A 25,254-nucleotide genomic window follows, 5' to 3' on the forward strand; every position below is an offset into this window, starting at 1 on the left:
CTTTTACATATGTTTGAGCAGAAACATAATTATTCACACAGTAAATAAACAAAAATCTTCTCTTTTAAATGCCGGCATTCAAGAGATTAACCAACTGCACCTTAAAACAAATGCCAATGGGTCCAGCGGCAGCTTTTCAGGCGAATCCTGACAATATACCTATCCCAACCTCCACCTCCGTAGCACTTATGAGGGCATCGCTGAGTCGGTGGCCTCCCATTAAGTAAGTGCTGCATCAACATTTCCTTCCCGTATCCTAAGTTACGGTAAAGATGGGCGTGGCCGGGAATAGCGATGTTCATGATATTTGTGTTCTTTTTCATGACTGGATCATGATTCATTCCCCAGCCTTGTTCCTGAAAGCAATCTGGATAAGACTATCGAAGAGAAGAATGTCGCTAGTATCCAATCTACGAAGTATACCGTAACTACGCTAACGCTAAGTGCCATACGTTCGATGCACTGTGCAACGCAACGTTGTGTTAAAACAGAATATAATATGGGTATTCCTGAATAAACCGACAGTTTATACAATCATATTTCTAGTACAAGAACAGGAACATGAACAGGAAAATGCGATATGACCTTGGTGTCCACACGATATCTTACCTAAAGTGAGTTATATGTCAAACCTTCATCGATAAACCTTTGATTCCTATCTCCGTATGCCTGATACTTAAGGCACATACCAGCAACTCAAAACGTCCTGAAAACTGTTTTAAATCACTTTATTTTCGAACATTTCGATACATACATAAGCACCCTTTCGCATATGATATAGTAAAAATCTGTCTAGAACACTCCCTTTTTTACATCGTTCCAGCCCACTTACCTTGTTTCTCCCACGACGAATATTTTTGGCCCCACATCAACTTTTTCTTGTCTCATTTAGATCTTTCAAATGATGTATGGATCATTTGTGTACATTCCGGAACCAAACTCCATGGAACTTTGCCCAATCTCCTTTACCCTTATCTTCATATTTACTAAATATCCATAAGAAAAATCCTACTGTAAAATTATGTCTAATTTCCATTATGTCATTTAATGAATTTCTTAAATTTATTTGCCTGACACCGCAGGACATAGCTCGTGGCGTGATACAGTCAACTCTCCAAAACTCGATATTGAAGAAACCATCGAGTTAGGCAATCTCCAGCTTCTCTTGTGGAGCCATGGCAGGGTTCATTTATTTTACCCCCTTAACCCTTTGCATGTCTGGTGTATGAAAAAAATAAGTTGTCGTATGAACAGTAACGCTTGAGCCTATTTCCCTCACCCTAGAAGGTTACGTACCGTTTTGTCTCAAATTCCAAACAGACGCATATTCCGAACACTCTGATTTTGTATGGAGAGTGTGTTAAAATCTTTCACTGAAATATGTCATTAACTTTCCATGAAATAGCAGCAATTTTTATGTGTTTAAACTTATTTTATACCTTGGAAGTTGTGATGGTTCTGTAGTTATTTATTTATTTATTTATATTTACTAATAATTTTGAAAGAGGGAAAAGCCCCTTTGAGTGATTTCCTTTCGAAATCTTTCTCAAAGAGGCACAAAACCTCTTTATCTTTTCTTATAACGTTACAAAACAACAAAAAAAAACTTAAACTATAGGCTCATACGGCAAAAAAAACCATAACAGAACCGAAAACTGCAATATAATCTAGACTTGAGTGACCATTGATATCTTGAAAAAAAGGGATGAGGGCGAGGGGGGGGGGTTCTAAGCATCATCTAGGCATCCAAACGCTATCTTGATATCTGAAAATAAAAAAAAATACAAAAAAAAAGCGAGTATCAAACAATATATGAAATATCGACTAAAAATTGAAATAAAAGTTTAAGTATAGGGTAGTGCTTTGCACCCAATATATCCCGAATTGAAGCAGGAATTGGATGACCAAAATTGACTATATTGTTAAATAATTTTTCTCTCGGTAAAACGTATCTTGAACATTGAAGTACAATATGATCAATATCTTCATAATAGATTCCACACTCACACAAATTGGAATCCTTAATATTGATGCGATATAAATGACTGTTACATAAATAATGATTCGATATCATACGTGAAAAAGAGCAAATAAAATTTCTATTACCTAGTATATTCTGAAACCACGGAAAAAGACTGACCTTTGGACAAATTGATTAAGCCATCTTCCTTTATCACTTGAATTCCAACACATTGTCCATTGTTTTAATTTGGGATAATATTCAGAAGGAAAAATGTTACAGTTATAAATTAGCCCTCGAGCAACACCAAGTTTAGCCAATGAATCAGCCTGCTCTTGACCGTAAATTTTACAATGGGAAGGGATCCATATTATTTTTATGATAAACCCCTGAGAGTGTAAGTCAAATAAAAGTTTTTTCAACATAAATAATAAAAAATGAGTTTTTAAATTGAAAGAAATGGTGTTCAAAGCATGAAGACAACTCAAGCTATCAGAACAAACAATGTAAATATTTGGTGGACACTCCTTTATTAAGGTGCAAGCGAAGTATAAAGCGATTAATTCTGCTAAGAAAATAGAACAAGGAGCTTGCAATTTAAAAAAAGTGAGTCGAAAATTCATTATATACTCCGAAACCCGCGGTATCTTGAATTAACGAACCATCTGTAAAATAAAATTATGCAGGGGTGATTCCATCAAATTTACGCTCAAATAAGATATTGGCAAAATAAGGATGTAAATGTTTTGGAAATTGTTTTAATTCATGAAACAAAGACAAGTCAATCAAAGGTTGATAAGTATGAGCATCAATTTTACAATTGTAAAAACCATTCAATGGAACTGGTACAATATTTTCAGTGGAGCAATGAATATAAGGTTCCAATATTTTGCTCGTCGGGTTTATTTCAAATAGTGACTTCAAAATATTGATAATTGGATGATTAGTTGAGAAACAATTCATCAAAAATTTACAATTTAATTCTTGAAAACGAATTTTGAGTGGAGCAACACCAGTAAGAACTTCTGTTGATTGAGTATGAGTTGAATTCATAAGTCTCAAACAAATTCTTAAACAACGAAATTGTATTTTTTCAAGTTTAACAAAATATGTTAGAGCAGCACTTCCAAAAGTAAAGCAACCATATTCCATAACTGAACGGATAGTAGTTTTATAAAGCGTTATTAAATCAGATGGGTTTGCACCCCACCAAGTACCCGTGATTGTGCGAAGAAAATTAATTCTTTTCGAACATGTTTTTTGAATTTGTTTGATATGAATGTTCCAAGTCAATTTAGAATCAAACCATATACCAAGATATTTATACTCATCAACATGTTCAATTTCAATTCCATTGAGGTACAAATCAATGGTTATATTAGAATGATTTCTTGAAAATATGATATATTTAGTTTTTTGAACGGAAAATGAAAATCCATTCTCATGAGCCCATGAATCAATATTATCCAGGGCACATTGCATAAAATGTCTAATGACTTCTCTATTTTTGCCGCTAATAGAAATAATATTATCATCGGCAAACTGAAGCAAATAACAACCATTTGGAATAATTGATGCAATAGCCCTGGTGAACAAGTTATATAAAAATGGACTCAAACAAGATCCTTGTGGAAGTCCAAAATAACTAAGGTACCGTGGGGTAAGTGGATACAGAAAAATCAATAGTCAACTTCATTGTTATGTACAGCTAACGTTAATAAGTTGTACAGAAGTATTGTAGGATTATTCCCAACCATGTTTTTGAAAAACATTCATAATTTAAAAATATTAGTTACATTTACCGTTGATTAACATACTGAAATCTTTTCATTCTATTTATTAATTTAGTTGTTCGATCTGTCTAGAACAATTAATATGGTCAAATAAGGTTCCTTAATATGCTTTCAATTGAAAAAAAAAATGTATACTTTGCCTTTTTGCAATTAAACAAAAGATATACCGTTTTGACTCATATTCCGAACACTTAAGGCCAACAGTGACTTGAAATGCATCTGATTGGCATAAATTGGCTGATATTTGTGTAAATTTTGATTTCTTCGCAAAGCCAAACTGTTAGCTGTGAGGTGTACCAATAATAATGTTAATTTAATTAGTTCTAGTATTGTTTTTACGTAAAAGTATGGAACAACATTCTGATTCAAATGCCGAACACTGTGCTTATTCTGTCTCATATTCCGAACACCTTGATTCAAATTCCGAACAGCACGAATAAATCGTATTCAAATGAATAATTTCGCAAATAAATTTATCTGAGCTTGTTCTACTGGTCTCAAACTCGAGACTCATCACTACTCCCGCGGTAAAAAATATATTGGAAAGGTTAAAATTGAATTGCAATTGACAGCCATTTCCTTGTTATTTGGTGACATATTTCAACGAAACATTTCAACCAAATCGCCATACAAAAACCGGGTGTTCGGAATATGAGTTTGTTCGGAATTTGAGACAAAACGGTACCACAAAAAGTTTTGTTTGAATTTTGCAATATTCATTCTTTTATATTTTTTATACCAGAAAGATTGATATACCTTTTAGGTGGATTAATTCAAATTTTCTATGGCCACTTTGACAAATTTAAGCTAGGAATGGACAATGTTAAAGGAAAACAACATTTCAGGATATTGAAACTTTTTTAATATCTTGTAAGTAGTCTGCCAACAAATGGTAATAATATTTGATCCACTTACCCCACCCCATGAAGAAGTAGGGGTAAGTGTATCATGTCCAATATATCTGTATTTATTTATAAAAATCACATATTTTTCATCGATATTCATTAAATTAGAACTGAAATGCTCACCATGTGTTGAAAAAACTAATAGTATTCGATTTTAGACTGAGATACAATGGATTTTTGATTGGTAGAAAACACTACACTTTTTTATATTAAACTTTGGGAGGGATTATTAGAGTATGTTTAAAACTACAAATGAACTTTAACACTTCACTTTTTGCAAAAAAAAAAAAATACTAAAATCACTAAGGTGAGCAAATACCTTTAAACTCTAATATGTGTTGCTTATCTTGACAGATAGGCCTATTTCGTCTGCGACTTACAGACTTCTTCAGTGTCGAAGTGCCCACTGATACACTTCCCCCAGTGTACCTTATATCTTGATAATTTTGAGGATCCATTATGAAAAAAATTCATAACTTTAAAAGAAAATAAATTATAAATGAAATTGGAGATTAAATTTGGAAGATTTAGATAATTCATCTTTTCGAACAGTAATTCAATAAGTACAGAATCATAGGCTCCAGAAACATCAAGAAAAGTGGAAACTACATCCTGTTTTTTATTAAACGAAATTGAGAAGATGAAAAAATGTTATTGTTCTCTGCCTACAATTCTAGACGATTCAGTATCATTCTTTCTAAAATTTTGCGCAAACATGATAACAAACTAATGGTTCTCCTACTATCAGCTAATGATGGATCTCTACCAGGTTTAAGAATACTGATGACTTTGATGAAATGCCATTCATAGGGAATTATATTTTGAGATAAGAAATCATTATATATTGAAAGTAAATGAAGCTTTCCATCATCAGGTAAATTTTTCAAAACAATAAATTTAATATTATCCTGGAGAAGTATTTTTAGTAATTGACAATGCTAAATTAAATTCAGCTAATGTAAGTGGACTACAAAGTTCAGGAAAATGATCTTGACTTCTATTTTTAAACTTAATGGATTTGGGAACAAAATCAGGACAAATTTTAGATGCAAACTCGTCTATCCATTTTTCAGAATATTCCAAAACAGTAAAAACAGTCGAATCATAGTTTCTTAAATTTCTTGCAACTGACCACAAAGTAGATAATGATGTTTCTTGATCTAGATTTTGAACAAAATTTTTCCAATAATTTCTCTTCTTGGATTTAGTTAGTCTTATGAACAATGCTTTAGCTTTGCAATATAAAATTAATGATTTCTGGAGCCTGATCTGCGAAATTTTTTAAAAGCATCAAATTTTGTTTTTAGAGCTTTGGAACATTCATTATCCCACCAGAAGGAAGGACGCTTTTTTTGTTATGACTCGCTATTTTTTTATTTTGAGACTTGTGCATACAATCAATTAGTAATTTTGAAAAATTATTGTAATTTTCAATAGAACATTTTGGCAAAGGTCAGGAACATGAGAATTATGTAATAAATTACCGCGACCTGAATTTTGAATTTCAATTAAAATTGGTAAATGATCGCTACCATAGGATCATCAATAGTTTTCCAAGAAGATTTCATTGACAAACTATTAGAACAAAGCGATAAATCAATACAAGAATGATGATTTGGCGGTACTACCATCCTAGTAAAAGATCCATCATTAAGTATATGTAAGTTTAAATCATCAATTAAATCCATAATTAATGAACCTCTACCATCTGTTTTTTCGTTACCCCAAGCAAAATTATGAGCATTGAAATCACCTAATATGTAAAATTGAGGAGGAATTTCATTTCAAATACTTTTAATTTGTGACAAAGAAAAACTTGCATTCGGAGGGATATAAAAACAAATAATAGAATAATAGATAATTTATTTTGTTATAGAAATAGCAACGTAGAGTAAAGTGGGGCAAAAGTTCGAGTGGGGTAAGAGTTTCTTTTTAGAATTTCTAGCTCAATTCAAAAAAAATCTTATAAATGTCATGGTGGTTCGAATGCTATTTAAGTAAGAGACTTTCACTCCAAATATCATTAAAAATCTATTGAGATTTGGAAAAGTTATGGCTATTTGTTGTTTTTCGGCGTGAATATTGTAATTTTTGGTCAAACTTTCGTTGCATGGAACCAATTGAAGATAAAATCTTTTTCAATATTTTATGTAAGGGCGTTTCTAGGCCTATCATAAGGTTGCTTTGAGGTGTATTAGTTTTTGCATAAATGCTTGAAAACAATTGTTGGCCTATAGTGGGGCAAAAGTTCGAATCAGCGGGGCAAAAGTTCGACCCATGTATAAAATCACGGAAAAATTTGCAAATTGTCTAAAATCCACATATTATCTTCAAATTTAGTTAAATTTGTCTGGTCGTGTGAAAATTGTCACCAAAATTTTACATTTCCACTATGTTTTGCGAAAAACTGCTATTTTTGGGTATATTACAATTAACTCGGTTTTGGTAAATTTTTTGATGAAAATTTAGTATGTATTTTTCGTTAAACTTAAGTTTTCGGCTGGTGTAAGGTATGCCTGTCATAAAAGGATCGATATTTTGTGTTTTAGCCAGCAAACTTTTGCCCCACACTAGATTCGAACTCTTGCCCCACCGGTGGGGCAAAAGTTCGAATAAGACAATCAATTTTGAAACTGTTATAACTAAAAATGGGTAAATATTGTGACACAATTTTGTTCAGCAAAATTATAGCCAATATGTTGAAGGTTCACTGTATGGTATTTGTTTTGTTTTAACTGCCATTGTTTTCCTGGAAACTTTGATTATGCCACTAAGGTCGAACTTTTGCCCCACCTTACTCTATTCAATTAGGGAATGCAATGCTAAGTCTAAATATTTGAATTCAATATCATCGTGAATTCCAATGAGTACTCCTCCATATGAAGAATCCCTATCTTTTCGAATTATATTAAATTTTGGAATGCGAAAGAATTTTGATGGAGTTAGCCATGTTTCATTTAAACAAAACAAATCTATATTATGACGGTTAATAAGCACTTGTAATCTATCAATTTTGGGAATGATACTACGGCAATTCCATTGTAAAATATTCATGCTATTTATGGTTATAGAAGCCATTATGACGAAAACAATGACGAAATGAGGGGTCCAAATTAATTCAACTTATTTAAAAAGGAAGCCAAAATGGGTAAACACAATTTGATTAACTTTTTCCAAAAATCATTTAATCCTAAAAAATCTACTATTTCTTCTAAAATGCCTAGAATTGAATTATCAGAATTTTCCTTAGGTCTTTCATTCGGCGAATTGTTTGATTTTTGGCTATTATTATTGGATGCGTCAACTTCTATTTTACGAAATCCAGGAATGTTTTTAGTTGAAGCTGAGTTATTCAAAGGGGGGAAATTTAAATCAAACGAGGTAGATGGTTGAGGTTCAAAAATTTGGTTCTGCTTATTGAACTTTTTATTGGTGGTTCTTTTACTAGGAGGTTTGTAAATATAATTATCAACATTTTCCTGACATTCATCACTATCATCATCTGATAAAATTTCAAAAGTGTTAAGAGAAGCAATGTTATCTGAAGATTTCATATCTTCAGCATAAGACATAAGGTTTTTGTTTTTAATTTTTTGATTAAATTTCGACTGATTCTTAATATAAACGACACATTCATTTAAAGAATTATGTTTATGTTTACAATAAATACAAACTTCAGATTGATTTTTACATGTGGAAGAATCGTGAAGTTCTCCACATTTCAAACATTTTTGCTTGTATGAACAAAAATTAGAAGTGTGACCGAACAGAAGGCATCGATCACAGTGCATAAGCTTTGAATAATAAAGCCGCACGTGAAAAATAACATTATCAACCATAATATGGAAGTACAGATCCAGAAAACGTAATCTTGATACAATTAGAATGTACATATTTTGAATTGTTTCCATCAATGAATAATTTAGATAAACGAACACAATCCAAAATCTTAACCGGAGAAATGGACTTGTTCTTAAATAAGCCTGAACCATGATTTCTTATGTCATCACAGTTCAAAGGCTCGTCATAAATAATTCCGTTTATTTCGCATGCATCACAAGGTGCGTACACACGATAGGAATTGAAAAATAATCTGGATTCTAAAAGAGCATTCGCATCATCGCGTGATCCAAAAACTACTCTTAATTTATCCAGAGAATTTTTTTTAATTTCCTTCACAGATTTATACTTTTTATAAATCTCTGAGGAAATAAGCAACACATTTATAGGTTTTTCCTGAAATAGACAATAAAGGGTCCAGAGAAACTAGAAGGGTAAACCTTCACTCGAAAAGATTTGGTCATTGAAGTGGTGGCAGAATGCACAGAATTCTCTTTTGATCCCCCCTCATCCCCATCAGTTTCCCTAACGGAAACAAAAAGATCAATATTACAACAAGATCAAATGTGAGATGAACAAAAGAAAACAAAAAAAAGAAACAAATTATTAAAATAAAATTATACTCAAGGTTTTTCCAGTGAACCAAACTCCATGGACGGAAAAAACGGCGGAAACTTGAGTTCAAATAACTTGAACAGCAACTCTTCAAGCAACCATGTTGGGAAATCCACAAACTAACTCGTCAAAATCGTAAATCGAAGCCTCAGAAAATTCGAATCTGAAACGGGAAAAAAATTGACAAGCGAAGAAAAAAAACCTTTTAGCCAGGTCAAGGCCTACTTACCGAGTATGGTTCTGTAGTTCAAGAGCAGTAAAATAAGCTCAGATGAATTTATTTGCAAAATTATTAATTTGAATACGATTTATTTATACTGTTCGGAATTTGAATCAATGTGTTGGGAATATGAGACATAATGAACAAAGTGTTCGGTATTTCAAGCAAAATAGTGACCCATACTTTTTCGTAAAACTAATAGTAAATTATGAAGTATCATTATTTTTATCACCACATTCAATGCTTACCCGTTGAACTTCGCGAAGAAATTTAAAATTTCAAAAATATCTGCTGATTTATGCCCAGTAGATGCATGTGAAGTTGCTGTAAGCCTTAAGTGTTCGGAATATGAGTCAAAACGGTAATTTGTAGACGGTGTCTTAGCCATTTTAGCCACCTTGTAAACGTCACCCTATACTGCCCATATTCACATAGTCGACGTTAGCGCCAATATGATAAAATACATTTTATCATATTTCAGCGCATATTTCTTCTGAAATATGAGCTATAAGAAGAAAACGGATTAATATGAGCACATACAGCAACTTGTCCGAAGAAACACCCAGTTCCTAGAATGTGTATTCGTTTTGTTTAGCGTTTGAACCAGGTTGCTATGACAGTTATCTGGTGTTTACGTCAATTCATCCATATAATCGTTCACCAAACTCACTGATTTGACGGATAAAACAGATTGACAGACGATTACAGATGACAAAAGTAAGAAAATAATCAAAAAGACTTCCCTAGTCATCTTTTGGATCTCAATCTTTAGCAAATGCACAGATTATTTGACCGAAATTTTTGAATGATTCAAGAATGTAGTTGGAAACACAAAAATTAATTTTCCCAGCAAAGATAGTGCTGGTGGTTACGTCGACCATGCAAATATAGGCAGCATAGACTCGAGTTGGCACTCTGGATATGTACCTCTCATGCTGATAAAAAGTCATCATTTTGAATAAATTATATTTAACGAACGGTGGATTAAAATATGTTAATATTGAATATATTTTATATACTCTTGTTGTTTGATAATTATCAACACTCTCTCAAACAAACACTGAATCTAGCAGCTCGATGATTAGGCACAACAAATGCAGGATCTTCCACTGCATTCTCCATCCTTGTACCCAAACTGCTTGCAACTGCTATCACACAGCCTATCATGAACACAATTGCCCATGGTTTTGCAGCGATTACGCAGTTGAGGGAGACCCACCTTCACCAGGTTGAGCCCGTTGTATCCGACTGGAATGGACAGAAACGTTAGGCTGAATTGTTGATGCTAGAATAAATGGAAATACCTTCATACTGATCCAAGTCTTCACGCTCTGCTGAACTGTCTTGTGATTGAGCACTAACTATTGAAGTACAGATCCAGAAAACGTAATCTTGATACAATTAGAATGTACATATTTTGAATTGTTTCCATCAATGAATAATTTAGATAAACGAACACAATCCAAAATCTTAACCGGAGAAATGGACTTGTTCTTAAATAAGCCTGAACCATGATTTCTTATGTCATCACAGTTCAAAGGCTCGTCATAAATAATTCCGTTTATTTCGCATGCATCACAAGGTGCGTACACACGATAGGAATTGAAAAATAATCTGGATTCTAAAAGAGCATTCGCATCATCGCGTGATCCAAAAACTACTCTTAATTTATCCAGAGAATTTTTTTTAATTTCCTTCACAGATTTATACTTTTTATAAATCTCTGAGGAAATAAGCAACACATTTATAGGTTTTTCCTGAAATAGACAATAAAGGGTCCAGAGAAACTAGAAGGGTAAACCTTCACTCGAAAAGATTTGGTCATTGAAGTGGTGGCAGAATGCACAGAATTCTCTTTTGATCCCCCCTCATCCCCATCAGTTTCCCTAACGGAAACAAAAAGATCAATATTACAACAAGATCAAATGTGAGATGAACAAAAGAAAACAAAAAAAAGAAACAAATTATTAAAATAAAATTATACTCAAGGTTTTTCCAGTGAACCAAACTCCATGGACGGAAAAAACGGCGGAAACTTGAGTTCAAATAACTTGAACAGCAACTCTTCAAGCAACCATGTTGGGAAATCCACAAACTAACTCGTCAAAATCGTAAATCGAAGCCTCAGAAAATTCGAATCTGAAACGGGAAAAAAATTGACAAGCGAAGAAAAAAAAACCTTTTAGCCAGGTCAAGGCCTACTTACCGAGTATGGTTCTGTAGTTCAAGAGCAGTAAAATAAGCTCAGATGAATTTATTTGCAAAATTATTAATTTGAATACGATTTATTTATACTGTTCGGAATTTGAATCAATGTGTTGGGAATATGAGACATAATGAACAAAGTGTTCGGTATTTCAAGCAAAATAGTGACCCATACTTTTTCGTAAAACTAATAGTAAATTATGAAGTATCATTATTTTTATCACCACATTCAATGCTTACCCGTTGAACTTCGCGAAGAAATTTAAAATTTCAAAAATATCTGCTGATTTATGCCCAGTAGATGCATGTGAAGTTGCTGTAAGCCTTAAGTGTTCGGAATATGAGTCAAAACGGTAATTTGTAGACGGTGTCTTAGCCATTTTAGCCACCTTGTAAACGTCACCCTATACTGCCCATATTCACATAGTCGACGTTAGCGCCAATATGATAAAATACATTTTATCATATTTCAGCGCATATTTCTTCTGAAATATGAGCTATAAGAAGAAAACGGATTAATATGAGCACATACAGCAACTTGTCCGAAGAAACACCCAGTTCCTAGAATGTGTATTCGTTTTGTTTAGCGTTTGAACCAGGTTGCTATGACAGTTATCTGGTGTTTACGTCAATTCATCCATATAATCGTTCACCAAACTCACTGATTTGACGGATAAAACAGATTGACAGACGATTACAGATGACAAAAGTAAGAAATTAATCAAAAAGACTTCCCTAGTCATCTTTTGGATCTCAATCTTTAGCAAATGCACAGATTATTTGACCGAAATTTTTGAATGATTCAAGAATGTAGTTGGAAACACAAAAATTAATTTTCCCAGCAAAGATAGTGCTGGTGGTTACGTCGACCATGCAAATATAGGCAGCATAGACTCGAGTTGGCACTCTGGATATGTACCTCTCATGCTGATAAAAAGTCATCATTTTGAATAAATTATATTTAACGAACGGTGGATTAAAATATGTTAATATTGAATATATTTTATATACTCTTGTTGTTTGATAATTATCAACACTCTCTCAAACAAACACTGAATCTAGCAGCTCGATGATTAGGCACAACAAATGCAGGATCTTCCACTGCATTCTCCATCCTTGTACCCAAACTGCTTGCAACTGCTATCACACAGCCTATCATGAACACAATTGCCCATGGTTTTGCAGCGATTACGCAGTTGAGGGAGACCCACCTTCACCAGGTTGAGCCCGTTGTATCCGACTGGAATGGACAGAAACGTTAGGCTGAATTGTTGATGCTAGAATAAATGGAAATACCTTCATACTGATCCAAGTCTTCACGCTCTGCTGAACTGTCTTGTGATTGAGCACTAACTATTGATGCAAAGCACAGAAGTGCAAGACTGAAGACAATAGTAAATTGCATGATGGTTTGGTTCTGATGGACCTTAGCTTTAGTAAGAAAGAAATGTGTGTTGGAACTGATATAATCGAAAGTCCCAACAAGCTACTTTTATATCAATCTAAAACGGAATCCGAATACGGAAGCTGAAAACCCCCTTATCATATTTTTCTCCGTGAACTTTCTTGTAGATCTTATCAGAAACAAAGTAATGCTCAAGTTACAATGATCTGTCTTTCTGATTACGGTGCAATATCTCAACCTTTGCTGATATCAAGCAGCCGAGGCACTTTGTCTGATTCACACATTAAATGCTCAATTCAGATAGGAGCAACATTATTGCCCCTTTGTTGGGTTGGTAAAATGGATTATCGTACACTTAATTTTGGAAGCCAGTCATAAATTAAATTGATTACAGATAGGCAACATTTCTGGTTTTGCATGGCATGGTTAAGAATAATGCCTGAATTCATATGTCAAGGGGGTTAGAGAGGCAAAAAGGTGTAAGTTCCAATTTAGAAAAAAAAGGTTTCTCAGCAATTTTGCACTCCAAATTAATTGTATGTGAATCAAAAAACAAGCCTATTCTCTATCGACTTATGGAGGTTCGACTGTATGATATTATTCATAGAAGATTATTGATAAAGTTTTCTATAGGATTTTCATTGAAATGTGGACGCGGAATAAATAGAGAAATTATTCCAAAATGGTGTAGAACAGTGGTACTCAATCTGCGACCTGTGGTCCGCATGGAATTGTCATGATCCAGAAATGCAAGCAGTCATTTCGTACAATGCAAATAAGCTCGTTATCATTAAAATTTTAAATTAGTTTTTGATGTGTTTTAGAAAATGAGCTGCATACGTATATGTCTCAAACGTCCCATATGAAATCAATGGAAATTTACAGGATTTTGCTATAAAACTCCAAGAGCTCGTAGAGAATCCACAGGAATACGCTAGAACACCTAAGCATCTCGCATGAAATCCACAGTATCCCATCTAAAATTATTAGAAACTCGTTGAGGATTCCTATAGGATATGATATATGCCCAAGATATCATTAGGGTAAACATCAATTCACTATCGCTCAGATTCTTAAGTTTCCGCTGCGATATTGCTAAGAATTCTCAAGTCTCCGATGGAATTTTCAGAAGTCTATCATTCCCAGGCTACCATTTGCTATCCCTCAATTTCTGGAAAACCTATCAGAATCTTCAAGACATTGCCATAAGTACTCTAGTGTAACAAGAAATCCACAGGAGTTCATAGAACGTCTGGGGATCTGGAGATTCCTAGCAGACTTTATGGGTTTCTTACGGGATTCTTAGAATGTATAATTGGTTACTGGGGATGCTGCGTGAAACCTATTGATTCCAAGTAAACTCTTGAGATTTGATTTTGATGACTTACTTCAAATAAATGAGTGTTTTGGAGGTGCGAATGGGTCCATGTAGCCGTAGCGGTAAACGCGGAGGATCATAGATTCAAATCTCGCCATTCGAGGATTTTTTGGGTTGGAAATTTTCTCGAATTTCCTTGGCATAGAATTTTTTCCCGTTTGCCACACATATACGCATGCAAAAATGATCAATCGGCAAAGAAACCTCTCAGTTAACAACCGTGGAAATGCGCATGAGAACACTAAGTTGGAAAGCAGGCTGTATTACAGTTGGAACGTATAACAGAAAAAAAGATGCGAATGTAGTAGAAAATTGTAAGTTAGAGTGTTAGGCTTGATTTTCATTCCTAATACACGAGCAGATGTCATAGCAATTGCATTCATAGTCCCTTTTGCAGATGTAAATCCCCCAATTCTTAAGGATTGTCGCGGTGATCCACCAATCGTCCCGTCGCTAATGAACCAGCTCAAATTGAGGCATGCATGTGCTTATGCGCACTTTACGCTTTCGGTGATTTACACGGTAGCGTACGGTGGCAGCTCATTCATTGTTTCCCCAATATAAATTCGCAGAGCTCGTCGATTATCACATCATTCAATTCCACAAGCTCGTTCAAGCGATATCAGCTCTATTCCATTCGATCCCGAAAGGACCAACCATGAAGTCGATCACTGTCATTTGTTTCCTGGCTCTGTGCACCGTGGCCATCACTAGTGCCTACCCACAGGAACCGGTGCTGGCGGACGAAGCTCGCCCTTTTGCAAACTCTCTTTGTAAGTAAATCCACCAATTTATAATCAAAGAAAACTCTCTATCAAGAATTTCTCTTCATCACAGTCGATGAACTGCCGGAGGAAACCTATCAGGCCGCCGTGGAGAACTTCCGTCTGAAACGGGCCACCTGTGATCTGCTGAGTGGATTCGGCGTTGGTGATAGTGCTTGTGCTGCTCATTGCATTGCCCGTGGCAATCGGGGAGGTTACTGCAACTCCAAGAAGGTGTGCGTCTGTCGGAATTGAACAATTTGAGTTCATTTCTGCAACTGTTAGATGCTCTATAAAATGTTCCTTTTAAATAAAAATAATGCATAATTTTGTTAAATGGTATATTAAATTGAGTTTTATTGCAATATATTTTCCTATCAATATCCTTCGCCTGCTGTGAATATAATATTTTAAGGTTTTACCTTTTGCACATCGCAGTCGTATATCGTGTAACAGGTACGATGATATTCTACACAGTTCGAACAATATATCACAATATTACGTAATTTCAGACTTAAATTTATATGACGTCATGTTTACAACGCATAAATAATGTTAACATGACCTGTACTCTTCATTATTTTAACAGTGTATGCCCAGGGAAGTCAAGAAAATTTCAATTACGAAAAGATCCTGAATAGACCGGGAATCGAACCCAAACACCTTCAGCATGGCTTTGCTTTATTGCCGTGGACTCTAACCACTCGGCTAAGGAAAGTAAAAAAATAATTGATGCTCTTACATTTCATTTGCCGTAGCGTTTAGAATGTTCACAGGTGAGTTGATTTCACCTGCTTATAAGAGAAAAGAAAAACACGTATTCAATTTACTTAACATAACTCAACCTAAATATATAACGCATTAATCGTGGCAATAGAAGATTGTAACGAATTTTGCCTGAAATTATTAATTATTTTATTTGACATTTTTTCCAATGTTTCAACGTTGGATATTCTATATAACTCATTGGTACTATACTAAGGAGGAATCATTTTCAAAATGTTATTTTGAATTCTCTGCAGAGCTCTCCTCCTGGTATTACAATAGCTAGTCCATATTGGTACAGCATACAACATGGCTGGCCTGAAAATATGTTTGAATATCAAATGCTTATTCTTAACACAAAGTTTTGATTTTCTATTAATAAGGGGATAGAGACATTTTACATATTTGTTACATTTGGCTTCAAAGCCCTCAATGTGATTTTTGAAAGTTAAATGAACTCTAGATACTTAACTTCATCTGACCAATTTATTGGAACCCCTCTCATCGTGACAACATGTCTACTTAAAGGTTTCAAATAAAGAGGTTTTGGTTTATGTGGGAATATTATTAGTTGAGTTTTGGAAGAATTAGGAGAAATCTTCCATTTTTGCAAGTACGAAGAAAACATATACAAAATTTTTTGCAATCGACTACAGATGACACGCAGACTTCGTCCTTTGGTGGAGAGGCCTGTGTCATCTGCAAACGAAGATTTTTGACATCCCTGAGGTAACTCAGGTAAGTCAGATGTGAAAATATTGTGTAATATTGGTCCCAAAATGCTGCCTTAGGGGACACCAGCTCTTACAGGAAGTCTTTCAGATCTGGAGTTCTGTACGATTTGACAGATTTTTTTTAAACACATTTATTGGAACTTATAGATAACTTTGCCTCAAGCCTTCATGCCAAACACTGTTGAATACTTTTTCTATGTCTAGAAGAACAAGACCAGTAGAATAGCCTTTAGATTTGTTGGAACGGATCAAATTTGTTACACGTAAAAATTGATGAGTGGTCGAATGTCCATGGAGGAATCCGATCTGTTCATTGGCAAAAATTGAATTTTCGTTGATGTGGACCATCATTCTGCTCAAAATGATCTTTTCAAATAGTTTACAGGATTTTTATCTGATTTTAAAATTGGTACAACCTTATCATATTCCCATTTGACAGGAAAACATGCTAATTGAAAACATTTGTTAAATATATCAACTCAGAATGATAAGCTACTTTCTGAAAGTTTCTTGATGAGGATGCTGAAAATTCCAACTCCTGGCGATAGCTTTCATATTTTTGAATTTTTTAATAATAGTTCTCACTTCATCCAAATCAGTCTTCCAGGAATTTTCAAAAAACGTTCTCTTGATTGAGATTATTTTCGAAGTCCTGAGTAACTTGATTTTAAATTGGACTAGTAAATTGCATAGCAAGTTTTTGAGCTTTTTCGCAATAAGTTATTTATAATTTGTTTTTCTCTTTCAATACCGGCATTCTGAGCTTCTGCGGTTTTTTTCAAAATTTTAGATAATTTTCAAAAGGGCTTAGAGCCAGGGTCCAATTGAGGAATGTTATTTTCAAAATTTTTGTTTCTTAATTGTGCAAAACGTTTCTTGGTTTCTTTCTGCAAATCCTGCCATATAATTTACATAGCAGGATCGCAAGTACGTTGAAATTGCATTCTCCTCACGTTTTTAAGACGGATCAAGATTTAAGATCATCGTCTATAATCACGGATTAAAATTTTACTTCACATTTTGGAATTGCAATGCTCCTGAGTGATTCCAAGCAACAGCACCAAAATTTGGTAAATTTTTTAATTCATTTTTTTCTATTGAGCTGAAACTTTGCACAGTTTTCCAGTTCCATCTAAATCGTCATTTTCCGATATCAAATCTTCAAGTTGAGTCACGACTAACTTTTCAAAAGGGTGTATGTGAAAATGGTTCAAAAATATTCAAAAAGCTGCACAGCAAAAACGGTTCGTTCGATTGTTAGACAACTAAAGAAACAAAGTTAGACAACTAAATAAAGATTCCAAAAAAAATACACACAGTAAAAAATTTTTTTTTTTACATTAAAAAACATAATGTTTGACACAAAAACTCAAATATCTCAAAACCCTATCGGAATACCAACGTAATTTTTTGAGGGAAAACGGTCCATTATATTAGCTATCTACCATAAAAATTTGGTGATGGTAAACCAATAAGTTATGTCATTTCAAACATGTCACAATTTTCACATTTAGTAGAAAAAAAAATTTTTTTTTCGGTGTAAATTATTACGGGAACCGCAGTTTGTTGCTGATTTTAATGTTAAGGGCCTTGCGTGAATTGAACAATTCGTTTTCATGTATTCATTAGTATTATGTATATTATATGTATAAATATTATGTATATGTATAAATATTATATGTATATGTATATATGTATAAATTAAAATGAATTAACAGATTACACGAAAATAATTTTTTTTTTACCAGGATATTTTTTTTAGAGTATGATCGATGAGTTTCTAAATGTTATATATAAACTTTAAAAGTTTTGATTTGGGTATGCGTTATGAGATCATGAAAACATTTTATTAATACTTATTTATTTATTTATTGTTATTCAATTTTTTTACAATATCGAACACTTTTGCATCATTATCAGTACAGTTCGAGTATAGTTTTGCTTTAATTTTATTTTCTGACAATGGAATGAAACAGTGAAATTTTTGGGTTCCTTGGATCGTTTTCGCGTTATTATATTGCTCGCTGAGCTCTGATGCCGTTAATTCGTACTCTTCAGTAGTAGTAAAACAAAATGATAATTTTGTTAAATCTTCTTCTTTTCTGCGATTCGCCCAATCAAATAGTTCTTTTGCAGTTTTAATTGGATGCTCACGTTCTTTGGCTAAACTTGCTCTTGTGGCCATGCGCTTTATGGTTCCTCCAATAGCATCACAAGGACCTTTGCCATGTGACGTAGCAAAGATATGCCATTCTGCATCAATTCCGTACTTTGATTTAAATTGACATAGGCTCGTAAAATTCTTACGGTTTTTGTACTGCGATGCTGCTCCATCAGACATGAAATATATCTTTCTGATTTCTTTATCCTTATCAACGCGTAAAAAGTTAATCATTTTGGCAATGAACAAATTTACAGATACTGAGTCGTGTCTTAAATCTTCGGAAATTACAATAAAACTAAAATGTTCAATTTGCGTACTTCCATTGAAATAAATAACGAATGGATGAATTGTAGCTTGTTGTACGTTCCAGTGATGGGACTGCACTTCATCTTGCAATATAAAGCTATAATTTTCAGAAAAATCACAAATGACTAAAAATTCACCATCTTGTAATGTATTTTTCGTATTTTTTAAAAAGCGGGATTGCTCTGTTTTAATAAAGTCGTGAGAAATTAAACTTTCTAATTTCAAGCAAAAAAATGACACAAACTCATCTACAGGTTTTACAATAGTTTCTAGGTCACACCTATCCGTGGTCACCCATTGCTCAAATGATAACTGATCAATATAATTTTCTTCAAACTCAGCGAATAAAGTATTTTCCAATGATGAAGAATCTGGACAATCCGAACAAGATCGTAAATAGCAATTTGATGTTGTATTTTCACACAAAAGACTACCAGTTAACATTTTAATATCCTTTGATAAATTGATTCTTTTCAAACTATGTAAGATTAGGTTAATATTTTCGTGTGTTGTGCACACACAAACATTATGTGTTCCTGAATTGGATAGAAGCTTGCATTGCCTTGGACGAAGGCTTGCAAATGAGGAAAAACCTACCTTAATATTTTCGTTAATTTCCTTGAAGCGTGTATACGCTTCTTTCAAAGTAGTCATCATTAATCGTTTTTGGATTGCTTGACGCTTTCCATCTTTTTTTACAGATACATTATCTTTTTGGCCAGGCATAGCTCTACTTACTTCATCGTCTTCAAAATATTGAATTATTTTTTCTTTTGTCTCATCTGTTAATGAAGTACTCGACCTAGCATTTTTGGTTGCAAGACAGTTATTTTTGAATTGTTTTGCCTCTTTTGCTGTATTTCTATTGGTTTTGAACTCATCAATGGCGTCTTGAATAGACCACGAGCTTGGCAGCATCGACAAAATCAATAATTTTTCTTTCCTTGTCGTGGCTAGATTCGAGAACCTTTCCTTCATATTCATAATTACCTCATCGTAGTCTGTATTTTCCACATCCTCAGGTCCTAATTTGAAGAGGTTTCTTCGTACAGGTTCGTTGATTTTACGGTATTTTTTCTCGGGATAATTGACGTAACCCATCTTCGTCCATTTAATCGGAGTCACTTTAATTCCAGCTATCCCTTCGTTGAAGCGTTCGATGTTGACCTTCTGGATGCACTCATCTTCTGATTGATTTGTTGAAACAGATGTCGCTGATGGTACCGTGGCAAGACTATCTGCACTTGGTACTTCTGGTAACTCCTCAGTTGTTGTCGGTGCATCTAGTAATTCCTCAGTTGTTGTTGTTTTCGAACTTCCTGCAACCTGATCCACCGATGATGTACAGATTGCCCGTTTGTCAACGTTTAAACGGCAGGACGTACAAATGCGTAAATTTGTATTCAATGTAGACATTGGAGCATAACCAGCCGCTTTCAGTTTATCTATGGTGCTTTCGGTGAGATTTCGTAGCTCTTTCGAACACTTTTTTTTCTGCAAACGGCCTGCAACAGTTGAGAAAGCGACTACTCGTGTTGCTCGATAGATTTTAATAAACAAAATTACTTTTAAGTTTTTACTGACTAGTTTGGTGTCGTTTGCTTGACTGAAGAAAAATTTTACAATTAAATCTTTTATAACCATAGTGGTAGTATATTTTTAGCTTTTTCGTGAGTATGTTCATGGTATGTACCTATCATGTTTTTGATGTTGTTGAAGTTACTCGCTTTCTCCCAAATATGATTAACAAAGTCTATTCTCTACCAAGGCGGGTCTATACCCAGGTGTAATCAGATTTTAACTTTGTGGAGAAAACCAGCGCCGAGAAAACCGACCTGCTTTACGTATACTAGATCACTTGGGTATAGACCCGCCTTGTTCTCTACGAGGTAAACTTTTTGCAGGTAAACTAGTCGTATACCTGTATAGAAAACTTTTTTTGTAGCTTTTGTCTTCAATATTAGATTTCTTATAGGTTTCTTTTATCAAAAGGTTTCAACACTATTGAGAGATTTTTTCTTCAGTTACGTACAATAAAAAATATGACACTATCAAGACTTTAGATCACAATACTGGATCGCGTCTAACTTTCTAATAGATGCTATAATAGTTATGAATAATTAAATAAAATATCATGAAAACAACTTGTTAACCTCATGTGGTACCCTTAACAAAAAATTCAGCAACAAACTGCGGTCCTAAAAAAAATTAACAATGAAAAAAAAAAAATTTTTCACTAAGTGTCAAATTTGTGAAATATTTGAAATGTCATAACTTTTTTGTTTATTGGCTTACCATCACCAAATTTTTATGGTAGATAGCTAATATAATGGACCGTTTTCCCTCAAAAAATTACGTTGGTATTCCGATAGGGTTTCGAGATATTTGAGTTTTTGTGACACAAATGATGTTTTTTAATGCAAAAAAAAAAATTTTTTTACTGTGTGTATTTTTTTGGAATCTTTATTTAGTTGTCTAACTTTGTTTCTTTAGTTGTCTAACAATCGAACGAACCGTTTTTGCTGTGCAGCTTTTTGAATATTTTTGAACCATTTTCACATACACCCTTTTGAAAAGTTAGTCGTGACTCAACTTGAAGATTTGATATCGGAAAATGACGATTTAGATGGAACTGAAAAACTGTGCAAAGTTTCAGATATTTTTGAAATGGTCGATCAGAATCGACTTGCATGCCTCCGTGGAATCCCTCTCCTGGCTTCAACAATGGTATTTGTTAAAGTTTCAAGAGCATTGTCAATATCAAGTTTAGTTTGTAATGAAATGTTAACATCAAGATTATAGTCAATATATGTTTCATATATATTCCAGTTGGCTCAAAAATAATTGAAAGTTGAGCTGATAGGATTGAGAATCGCTTCATGGGATATTTGAAATGTAAAAGGGACATGATCAGAATCAAAATCAAAAGCATGAGTAACTAATTGACTACAAAGATGACTAGAGTCGGTTAAGACCAAATCAAACGTAGATGGATTTCTAGAAGAGGAAAAACATGTAGGGCTATCAGGGTATTGAATTGAGAAATATCCTGAAGAGCACTCATCAAATAAAATTCTGCCGTTGGAATTACTTTGAGAATTATTCCATGACCGATGTTTGGCATTAAAGTAATCAATGACAAAAAATTTTGACTTATTGCGAGTCAATGTTCGCAAGTCAGTTTGGAGCAAATCAACTTGCTATCCAGAGCATTGAAAAGGCAAATAGGCAGCTTCTTCTTCTTTCTGGCGTTACGTCCCAACTGGGACAAAGCCTGCTTTTCAGATTACTGTTCTTATGAGCACTTCCACAGTTATTAACTGAGAGCTTTTCTTTGCCGATTGACCATTCTTGCATGTGTATATCGTGTGGCAGGTACGAAGATACTCTATGCCCTGGGAATCGAGAAAATTTCCTTTACGAAAAGCGGGATTCGAACCAACGACCCTCAGCATGGTCATGCTGAATAGCTGCGCGTTTACCGCTACGGCTATCTGGGTCCCCATAGGCAGCTATGAAAGCAAGCTGTGTTTCAACAGAAACACCTAAAGTTTCAAAAACTTTAGTTTCAAATGACGAAAACAGTTGATGTTACGCCTATGAATGATGATTGCAAATCCCCCACATGCCCCATCAAGACAATCATTACGATAAACAAAAAAGTTTTTTTTAAGTTTGGATCCAGGTTTTAAATATGTTTCAGTAATAACTACTATATGCTCGTTATTAGCTGTAAGAAAATTAAACAGCTCGTCCTCTTTGCCATTCAAAGATCGAGCATTCCAATTTGAAATATTTGAATTATTATTTATTGGATCCATTAGAAAAACGTAATCCAATAACAGTTTTTTAGTAAATTTTACACCAACTTGGAATGCTTCAGTCATTGTGGCAGCTTTGCACATTGCATCAATCATTAGATTCAATTGTTCAGTTAGAAAATTAAAATCAGAGGCAGACATATCACTTGAAGTGGGTAGGATCGATGTACCAATAGCCGCATAGCTATGAACAAATATTCGTATAAAATCGAAAAATAAAGCCAGCGGCATTATTTTTACATCTAGGCATTGTAGAAAAAATATGAAAACTACGAAAACTCATATGTTTGTATTTATTATCGCAGGAACACATGTGTCTATAGTAGCACTATTTCTAATTTCTGTTCCTATAGTAGCACTAGCTTCACGGCGTAGGCAACATACAATTCAAAATTGTATTTTTGCAGAAGATTTATATTTTTCCTATAAATCGTGGATCAAAAGCTTTCGTTTGATGTAAAAAAGTTCTTAATTCATCAATTATTTTGTCTAATAAAAAATAGTTTCTGTTAGTAGTGCTACTATAGGAACTATAGGTTTACTATAGGAGCAAGGGAGCTAAAATTTAAGGCAAAACTATTTATTTCGATCATTTTTTGAACAAAATCTAAGTACTACTACGGCTAACCGACGGATTAAAATTAGTTTGTGAATGAGCATGGTTATGATCTACCTGATGGGTATGATTCCTATCAAGCGATCGTTAACTGAAAAATGAGCATGGTTCCAAACTCTACCAGGGAAATTACGGAAACGACCGTTATCGTAACGGATATTATCTTTCATCTGCCTGGCACGAGCCTCGACGACTCCCTACGCGAAGCGCAAGCCCAAAATTTTGAATTATGACTGCATCCGCAATTCGAGCATATAAACTTGGTGGTATTTTCCTTCATTGGACACTAACGTGAGAAGAACCTCCGCAAATCATGCATTTAGCATCCATGCGGCATTTTTTTGTACCATGACCCAACTTTTGGCACCGACGGCACTGAGTGGGGTTCTGGTAATTTCCTCCAGGTTTCTGGAAGTGTTCCCATGTCACACGGACATCGAACATAAGTCTAGCTTTTTTAAAGCTTATATATTATTTAGATTACTTTTGTTAAAGTAAACTAAAGCCCGAAGAATGCCAGATTGGGTTCTCTTTATCATAATGATTACTTGGACTGGGGAAAATCCAAGTAAATCATTTATTCCATTTTTGATCTCTTCAGGTGACTTATAGTCACTTGAGAGACCTTTCAAGACGACTTTGAACATACGTTCAGTTTTGTCGTCATAAGCTTCCTGCCTGTCAATCTAAAATACGAAACCGATAAGAATAAAAAGGGGAATCTTAAATAAAATCGACTTTCATTTCTAAAAACACAAGGCTTGACTTCTCTATGTCAACATAACTGTGGGTCACTTCACAAAAATCTTCCTCTCTCTTTCACTCCTACATAAAATTTGTAAACAACAAGGCCAGTAAACGTTAAAATTCCATACAAAATCAAAACAGTGCAGAGCCCTATTTTTTACCACCGCAAAGCTTGCTTTGATCAAGCTATAAAAATCAGAGTTGTTTAATATCAATCATATCAGCTGATGGCTGATGGTCTAAAACTAACGCTATCACTTGCGAGCTATCAATATCACTTTGATTTGACAACCAACAGCATTGATGCGACATCGCACTCTAGATCATAATCACTGCGGAATAAGTGATCACGTGGTAATTATCCATGCTATTACTGTTTTTCAGTGACCAACAAATAATTTCAACCTATCTGCAACACTGTCAAAAATATCGTACTGATAAATTGCCATTTTAACTGTTTAATTTAAGGCTAAACTTAACCCATCAGTGATATCCATAGTCTATCGCCATCAATGCACTTGTGATGGAGTAGACAGCATGATATTGATATGATGTAAATTAATCCGAATTGTATCGCAGTCGGCCTGTACAAATCAGACAGCATGATATTGATATGATGTAAATTTTAAGCGTTGAACAGCGAGCAACTCTGATAAAAATTATTATAGTGTCTGCAAAAGATGTCAGAAGGGGTGATTCAAAATTTATGGCATGCTAGCGTAAAAAGCTGGATAATATATACTGCCCATAACTGCATAACAGTCACATTCGACATTTTTGACAAATTGGAGTTAATACCATGGAGAGTCATCAAATGATAAATACTTTCGATAAACTTACTGAAATCTGCGAGATTGTTCTACAAAATTCGGAAAAAATACCAAATTCACACTTGGTATTCCATTTACTCAATGCCTACTTTTGTCGAATGTTACAAATATGCAGTTATGGGCAGCAGTGCTGGGAATGGTAATAGTAGTAGGCTTGAATTTCGCGAAAATCACGTGGCTCTCTCA

At 34.2% G+C, this 25,254-nt stretch overlaps 2 protein-coding genes across 3 annotated transcripts in view; both read left to right on the forward strand.

The window, feature by feature from the left end:
- LOC5579101 overlaps positions 1-25,254 on the forward strand; it is a 127,917-nt gene that overhangs the window by 69,566 nt on the left and 33,097 nt on the right. The gene's annotated exons all lie outside the window — the stretch shown is intronic.
- Positions 14,789-15,429, forward strand: LOC5579099 (defensin-A). The gene is made up of 3 exons (XM_001657243.3): positions 14,789-14,831; positions 14,894-15,094; positions 15,159-15,429. The coding sequence occupies exons 1-3, from the start codon at positions 14,804-14,806 to the stop codon at positions 15,338-15,340; spliced, it is 411 nt and encodes a 136-aa protein (XP_001657293.2). The 5' UTR covers positions 14,789-14,803; the 3' UTR covers positions 15,341-15,429.

This window comes from Aedes aegypti, chromosome 3, assembly GCF_002204515.2.
Source record: "Aedes aegypti strain LVP_AGWG chromosome 3, AaegL5.0 Primary Assembly, whole genome shotgun sequence".
NCBI lineage: Eukaryota > Metazoa > Arthropoda > Insecta > Diptera > Culicidae > Aedes > Aedes aegypti.

Excerpts from the sequence above, each read along its gene's own strand:
- LOC5579099 (XM_001657243.3), top strand. The coding sequence starts at position 14,804 with ATGTGCTTATGCGCACTTTACGCTTTCG. Across the intron at positions 14,832-14,893 it reads ATGCGCACTTTACGCTTTCG|AGCTCGTCGATTATCACATC; the intron begins GTGATTTACACG and ends ATAAATTCGCAG. Across the intron at positions 15,095-15,158 it reads CCCTTTTGCAAACTCTCTTT|TCGATGAACTGCCGGAGGAA; the intron begins GTAAGTAAATCC and ends TCTTCATCACAG.